The sequence below is a fragment of the Panthera onca genome, chromosome B1, assembly GCF_046562875.1.
Source record: "Panthera onca isolate mPanOnc1 chromosome B1, mPanOnc1 haplotype 2, whole genome shotgun sequence".
Lineage (NCBI taxonomy): Eukaryota > Metazoa > Chordata > Mammalia > Carnivora > Felidae > Panthera > Panthera onca.
Genome location: NC_138342.1, coordinates 189548790 through 189557048, shown reverse-complemented (window position 1 = coordinate 189557048; position 8259 = coordinate 189548790). Strand labels below are relative to the sequence as shown.

The following is an 8259-nucleotide window of genomic DNA, read 5'->3' as shown; positions in this document are numbered from 1 at the left end:
AAAATGTTTTTCGGACTGTGTGCACTCTGAGATGTCCTGCATCTTGCTCCTTCCACAGCATGACTCAAGTTCTTGGACAGACTTAACATTTCTGCTAAAACCAGCTATTAGGCCTGGCCACTTCCTTCCTTCCAGGCACTATTTTCAGTAGCAGAGACACGGAGCCCCTGCACCTGTTGTTAGCACAGCCACAGAAGGAAACGCAACAAACCCTCATTTGCCCCCACAGCACAGCCAGGGATGCCCGAGCTGCAGCGGGGGGACGGGGTCAGTGTCCAGAAGGGCACGCTGGGGCCCAGAGGCCAGGCAGCCTCAGGGTGTTAACATTTCACCCAGCACCTTCTTGGCACGCCGTGGGGCTCCTCTCTAGGTCTGGGGCTGGCCACTTTCCCGAGCCCCAGCCCTGTCCTTTTGACACAGGAATGGTCGATCTCTGAGGAGGAGGAGGAGGAGATTCTGGGGGTGACTGCCAACCTTGTTCCTCATGTTGGGATGCAGGCATGACTGAGACACAGCCCCGAGAAGCCTACAGTCCCGTGGGCTGTGACACTCTTGGGAAGGGGTCCACTGTGGCACGGGAACAGACGCAGAGCTGGCTCCCGGTGCCCTTGGCTGGTCAGGTTCGCCTCCCGCTGGCTATGATCATCGTGGCCCTGGGTACACCACTGGATGGAATTTTAGGATGAGGTAACTGAACACCACCAGGTAAAAACCAGTTTCTGTTTCCATTCTCTTTCCAAACCGAAACTGGTACTGAGACTGCATGCCAGGGACCCTTCTCGGCTACCTCGTTGCAAACCTCTTCCTCGCCTGCTCTTTGTCTTTCTTCAGTAGAAATTTGGCAGAAGAGTGGGGTTCTTACTTTCACCTTTTATCTGAGTCTGTTGGTCCACAGCTAGAATAACAGGGGCTTTTAAAACCTAATGAATTCAACGTTCAAAGAATAGCCTCAAGCAAATGGAATGTCTAATGTTCCCTCTCTCTGGTTTAGGGCAGGAGGCCATTGGGGCTTAACGTCTTTTTCATTCACATGCAAAATATTTCCAAAAGCACAAGTTTTAAAATTCAGAATGCTGAGACCAAATCTCTAATCTTCCTCATTCTTAAAATTTTTATCTCCTTAGTGGGTACCTGATAGTTTAGTATACTTGAGAAGCGAGGAGCAAAAAAGGGATACTGTTTGGAGGGGGGGGGTTGATGTCCAATGGATTTGTGTGGATTTCTTTCCATGTGTATTTCTTCTCCTCTATAAATACATTTGCACAGACTAAACACCTCCTTTGGCAGTTACTTCATCAAAACATTGAAAAAATGCTACGGTTGAGCATGGATTTATTTAGATACTTGCAAATGGTGTTCTGGAAGCCTTGTGCAGTTGGAGGATGTGCTGGGTTCTCTCGGCCTTCTGACTGGGAGAAAGATCCTGTCACTGGATTCACAGCTCATAGCTGTACACTGTTTCTGTTATCAGGGGAGAGCCCTGGATGCTGGCTGCAGAGAATGGAGATTATTGTTCCAGAAGTCGTTCCATCGAACTTGCTACTTAGACACACACACACACACACACACACAGCCCATCATAAAAGCCTATCAGCTCACACAGGCGCGAGCCAAACGGAGCACATGTCCCTTGTACTTCCTCTAACTGACAACAACAAGGTCTGAGGCTTGAGTCCCTGAGATGCCCCATCTCATTTGCTTTTCTTCCTCACGTCAACCCCCACCATTGTTTTCTACACAACTGGCTAGTAACACTTAGAAACAATACAGCCTTCCTCAGAAAGAATTTAAACGGGGTTCTGTTTTCCACCGCCATGGATGATTATCCTTGGGACTTCAATTGTGCATTTCCAAATCCTGAACTTTCTTTCACCTGGTCAGGTTCTGGAAGTCTTGGTTACACCCACAGAGGTGGGGGACGCAAGCGGGGGTGGCGCAGAGCTGCGCAAAGGGGCAGGATGTGAGCTGGCTCCTCAGAGAAGCAAGCTGGGAAGAGAGAAGGGGACGGGGACCAGGAGCGACCCACAAACCAGTGACTGCCAGGCCACGTGGCTTAGGGCCACGTTCTGCTACGATTTTTTTTTTTTAATTTATTTTAAAACGGGAGGGTCAAATAAAAGGACTTAGATACAAGTCACAGAGAGCTGGACTCCTCTATTTAGGACTCTGAAGACGAGTAGGTTCTCTGGGACTTTTTTCACTAAGAAAGTGAGGCTCACCCATGAAATTGAGGTAAACACACGGTCCACAAAGTGCTCCTCGCAGAAGCAGTCAACCATCCAGATGTGGCATTTCAACACATCAACCAGGAAAATGCTTCAGTTAATTTCCGTTCAGAGCTGGATAATGTTATGACCACTCATTATGTCTGTAGCCACACATGGAGAAAAGCATAAAAACAGCTCACTGTCCTTTCATTGAAGGAACCTTTTCAAAAATTAACTTGGCAATCTCCTCCACAACCCTGGAGGTAGCAGACAGGCAGCTAAGCCTCAGTTTTCGGATTTTGTAGACATCTCGGAAGCAGGAGAGGTTAGCGCAGTGGCTTTGCCAAGGTCAGGTATACACCTTGAAATGACAAATGGGTGATGGAGTCTGGAGTTTTCTCATGCAAAAAGACATGTCCTATGTACTGAGGGCAGCTTCTCAGTCTAAGGGTCAGGTCCTGGAATGAGGACTGATGGAGACTAGGAACCCAACAGGTACCTCCTGTTACTGAAAACGTCTTGCCCTTGGGCCTGGTGTGTGACATAAATACAACATTTTCAGGGGCGCCTGGGTGGCTCAGTAGGTTAAGCGTCCATCTTTGGCTCATGTCATGATCTCACAGTTTGTGAGTTCGAGCCCCGTGTCGGGCTCTGTGCCGACAGCTCAGAGCCTGGAGCCCGCTTCAGATTCTGTGTCTCCCTCTCTCCCTGCCTCTCCCATGCTCACACTCTGTCTCTCAATAATAAATAAACGTTCTTAAAAAAATTTTTTTTAAAAATACAAAATTTTCGTCTTATGTATAAACCTATGGGGAAGAACAGGAGCAGCACTGAGGTGGAGAAGGAGAGGGGGGAGCAGGTAAATGACTGCCTCCACAGTCACACCAGACTTGGGCTTCATTCGTGCCCTTGATTACTACCCATGTGGCCTTGAGCAAAGGCATTTTAAAAGTCACCATTTCTTCCATGTGAAATGGAGAGAAGTCTCTCTCCTGGACACAACCTTGATGAGTGAGAAAGGGAACTCCTGTAAAACACGCAGCCTGGCACCTGGCTCATGGTGAGCATTCGAGAGAAGAGGCCAATTGGTCCTCATGGTTAAGAACCCCCCCGGGGTTTCTCGTGGTTGAAATGGGAGAAAGTTTTGATGCCCAAGAAGCAACGATACTTGTCCAGCCCTGTCCCATGGTGGTGCTCCCAAGTAGACACAGACAAAGTCAGGCATGATGCCCATTAAAAATTTAACTATATATCATATTCATTTATTATCAATCCACAGGATAATTTGATTGCTACATGAGCTCATAAAAGCTTTTTCACCTTTACAAAATTAAAAAAAAATGTGCCACAAGGATGTAATAACAACTGCTGATAAACAAGAAAAGGAATCTTAAAATTATAAATTTGCTGTAGAAAAGATAAAAAACAATTATATTTTCTTTAGAATTTTACCTTGAATAAAATATTCCCCTGTATAAAAAATAAAAAAGCTTGCTCTGGTTAGAATTAGAATATTTTTGTCTTCAAATCTGGGAATTTGCATAATATCTCCATGATAGTTTTCCTCTGTACCGCGTGGCATTCAAGCACAGCAGATTAGATTTTCTCTTTCTTTCTTTCTTTCTTTTTTTTTTTAAAGCAGTCTTAAAAATGGGACATCTGTGGAGAAGCTCTTTTTCTTCTTCTCCTCCTCAGGGATGCGGAACGCAGCCTCTGCGGGGAGGACAAGGAGGAAAGGGAAGTGGAGGGGACGGGCCGGGAGGCAGGACACAAAGGGCCGCGAAGGGGGAACGCTGAAATGTGCCGTGAAATAGAGCAAGATCACAAGAAGAAGGTCTATCTGTAAGTGCTTTAAGATAAGGTGCAGAAGCAGACTGCAACGTCGCTAGTGCTGCCCTATGTACATATTCACAAGAATACAAAATTCCAGCTAGTTCACATTTTCTCATCCGTTCTGAGGCATCCACTCCACTGTGCTGGCCTTGACCGCAGGCAACGCAGCACCGCGCTGCCCGTGTGGGTGTTGGTCCTATGACGTCCTTGAACTTGAGGGAGCAGCCCTGGGAGATCCAGCAGGCTCTAGAGACACGCGTCTACCAATGGGCTGGAGTCCTGAGTTAAAAAGAAGCTCCAGTACTGGAGTTGGACACAGCAATCAATGTTCTATTGTCAAGGCTTTTTCCCTTAGATTTGTCTAAGATAGGTGTCAGAGAGAAAAATAAAATACAAACAAACAACAAAACACAGCCAAGACATCCCAACAACCACCGGGGGAAGTCAAAGGCTTAACAGCTCTTGACGCGGGCCTGGGTGATATCTGACGTTTTCTTGATGACGCTGGCCCGCGTTTCCCGGTCCGGCCGACTGCTGCTGGGCGCTGGGGTCACGGAGGGCGGGAGGGGGAGGTCTGGTAAAGTGGGCCACGAGCTGTTGTAAGGCACCGGACAGCTCTCCTCTTTGATGGTGACCTGGAGGTCAGGTTTGTTGGAAGTAACGAAGGTCGCCATGCTGGGCAGCAGGTAGGTGCTTCGTGTCCCCATGTTGCTGAGGTACTGTTTGCCTTCAATGTTCCTCTTCCGCCAGTGCGGTCGTCCCTTGCAAAGAAAAATAATCGAGAGATACATCTTTTTTCTTTGCCTTCTACCGAACGGCTTTCTATAAAGAGGCACCACTGTTCCCACGTGTCGGTGTGTTAAATGAATTTCTTAAGAGGCGTGGAATGAACAGAAGCTTAGCGTCTCGACAGCCCTCAACTGACATCCATACCCAGCTATTCACATCCCAAGCAATGGTTTCTCTTCCCTTTTTATCAATTCCTACTTGCTACCTCCCAGAAAAAACAGTCAAGACTGTTCTATGAAGGCAGGAAAACAAGGCAGCAACTTGGGTTTCTGGTTCCCCTCTCCTCCAACCACCCAGCCTGATCGTTAGGTTAGGTTTTAGGTCATCATGGCTGGTCTGTCATAGAGACTTGGTTCCTCACTCCTGGCCCAATCCAATCTGTGAGTCAATCTGCGTTTTCAGAGAAAGGGAAGTGAGGAACTCGGAGGGTAGGAGCCCTTCCGTTGTCTTCAAATGGGTATAGCTTAGAGCTCCAGTGTGCCGAGCAAACAGGGGGCCTCCAAGGTGGCTTCGCTCAGAGGATGAGCTGGAATTTCTGACCTTGAAGAAACAGGGTTGGCATGTGAGCATCTATGCTTCCTGTCTTTGCAGAATTCCTGGACTCTTATTTGAAGTATTTAGTACACTGGGAAATGACGGATTAAAAACAACCATTAGTCGGTCAGTCTCTCTACCTCAAATACAGACACAAAGCAGACCCTTAGCAGGAATGCTTTCCATCACATTACAGCCATTTCCTGCCATTGTGTGAGCCCAGCCTCGAGCAGGGAAATGGGAAGCAGGCGACTGGGAATCCAGACTGAACACACATCTAGCCTCGGCGCCGATCACAGAGAGAGGGGACTCCAGGTAAAGGTGCCGATACATTTGCTTATTAGCACTTTCTGACAGTTACTTCCGGTCACTGCTCTTGGCCACTTGGACGTTCTATTTCTGCGGCTGAACTGGGATGTTTATAGTGGTTGAGAATATCAACAGTTCCTGGCCTCCACTTGAGTTTCCTTTTCCTGCCGTCATAGCCTCTTTTTCTAATAGTAACATCTCACTCTCTTGCCTCCCGCTCAGGTCCCAAAGCTTAAATTTAGAATTCAAAATCCAAAAGTGTGGTAAATTTCATGTTATGTATATTTTAAGACACACACACACACACACACACACACACACACACTCCTCCAGGAAAACTCATGATCAAACACAGAGCAGCTTAACCAGCAGCCGGGACACCGAGGTGCTGGATGGGAATGGAAATGGTTTCCCACAGCGTCGGTTGGAGCCGAGTGGCGGCCTCCATGCTTACCTCGGCGCTCTCTTCATCACTGGGCACACTATCGGTAGTTTCGCTTTCTGTTCACAGAGAGAAAAACACAGGGCCATCATTCCTGCCGCTCCAACTGTCGTGAGGCTCAGGCAGTATTTGAAAAATATATCAGCACTTCTTCTTTTTTTTTTTTTCCCAAAAGAAATGGGTCAGCGAACTCATCTTCAACCCCTTTGTAAAGTTAAGCACTTGGGGCTCGGGAGACATTGCAGTGGATTTTATGTCTCTGATTTTGGCCCTCCCGAGAAAAGTTTTAGAGTTGGGGGGTAGCTCCCTTTCTGGGGGCCAGGCTATGTTTTTTCATGGCCGCTGCCTCCCAGGATGGGGTGTTGGTCCCCAGGATGCCAATCTGCTCTCCGCTCCCTCCTGCGTCTGCCTCACCCCCTTTCCTCAGGGCTGATCCATCCACGCACCCCACTCGTGCTTTCTTTCCATCCCTGTCAGTTCACTCAAGTCCCGACTCAGAGCCTTCCTGGATTACCCCCACTTACTTGGATCCGGTCCTTTACCTCATGTCCCTTTCATACTTCTATGTTCGGTTTATAAAGTTACATTTCCCACCCGGGTTACTGTGGCGGACAGATTCTAGGGGGGGCTCCCATGATCCTCATCTCCTTCCTGGTGTTTACTTGCTCGTTGGGATTCCCTCCTCTGGAGCGTAGGTGGGACCTGAGACTTGGTTTGAAGCAACAGAACACAGTGAGCGATGGGATGTGTGTGGTTACGTTAACGAGGACCGAATGCTGTCCCGTGAGGAGACTTTCTCCCTGGCTGGCTTTGAGGAAGCCATGTTGGGAAGGTTTGCATGACCAAAAAGTAAGAGCTGCTTCCAGCCAACAGTCAGCAAGAAACCGAGGTTCTCAGTTTGCCAACCTGCAAAGAACTACATCCCCCGCCCCCCGCCAAACCATGTGAGCTTAGAAGAAGACTCTCCCCACCACTTCCGTCCTCAGACGAGCTAGCAGCCCTGGATCGCACCTTGACCACAGGTCTGTGCAGGCAATATGCTGGGCAAAGAACCCCACTAAGCCATGCCTGCGCTCCTGACCCTCAGAAACCGGGCGGGATAATGGATGTGTGTTGTCTTAAGCCACTGCGTCTGTGGTTATGTTGTTGTGCAGCGACAGATAACCAATTAGGTTGCCATCCCAATTCAGTCTGCCAGCTGTGAGACACACGGCAGGTTACTCAATTTCACAAAATGCAGCTTCCTCATCTGTCAAACAGGAGTACGGACCTCTTCCAAAGAGGACTGAGTGATGAATCAGTGAGAGGATATGTGGGAAAAGGCCTACCACAGGGCCTGGCCCACAGCATACACTCAATAAACGATAGCACACCTTTATCCTGAGTTCATCAGCCTTGCTCAACACTGGATTTGCACAACACAGAGATTAACACAGTCAAAGTCAATAGCAAGTGATTGATCACACATCACCTGTGCATACAGGATTTTTTTAAAGAAAGAAAAAAAAATTAAATTAAAATGTTGAAAAATTATTTAAAATTTATCTAAAAATAATAAAATTAAAATAAATAAGTAATTAATTAAATTTTTTAGGTAAAAAAAAAATTCGTTTTTAAATAAAAAAATGATGGCGTGCAGCTCTTCAGTGTTTGCAGCATGGAGAAACGAAAGCACAGAGGGCAGAGAAATACACTGACCCTTAGAGATCTCGGAGTCTGGGTCATTCATTTACAGACAAGGCCTAGAGAAAGCATCACAATGTACTTTTCTAGAGAGCTGTGTCAGCCGTGCTGGTGTCTTTGCACGTGGGTCTTGTTCAGCCCTGACTGAGATCGTCAGTCGGGGAGCAGATCCTATTTCCATACCGCCCCCCCAACCCCCCCGCTTATGCAGAAAAGCTCATGTGTTCTAGCACCTTCTACCTCTTTCCATCCTAAATCTACTGAGGGACTGGCCTCCAGTCTCACATCTGGCGGGTGGCACAGCCAGGACCCCGATGGCTCCAGCCCAGACGAAGCCTTTTCACCCACCCAGAGCACTGGCCACAGAGCAGGATCTCGATGAAGTCAAGGTTAAAGAAGAAACGGATAAACTGGGCCACAGGTTCATTCATTCCTTAACCAGACAAATCAAGAATGTTGACC

General features: G+C 47.8%; 1 protein-coding gene across 7 annotated transcripts in view; it reads right to left on the bottom strand.

Annotated features, from left to right (window-relative positions):
* Positions 1-3440: 3440 nt before the first annotated feature.
* The window catches only part of IRF2 (interferon regulatory factor 2), an 87251-nt gene continuing 82432 nt past the window's right edge, over positions 3441-8259 (bottom strand). For all 7 annotated transcript variants that reach the window (XM_078445278.2, XM_078445276.2, XM_078445275.2 and 4 more), the window contains 2 exons: positions 6127-6173; positions 3441-4801 (listed from right to left, as the gene is read on the bottom strand). In XM_078445278.2, coding sequence (XP_078301404.1) covers positions 4493-4801; positions 6127-6173 — 356 coding nt within the window. In that variant the 3' untranslated portion in view covers positions 3441-4492. The remainder of the gene's footprint in view (positions 4802-6126; positions 6174-8259) is intronic.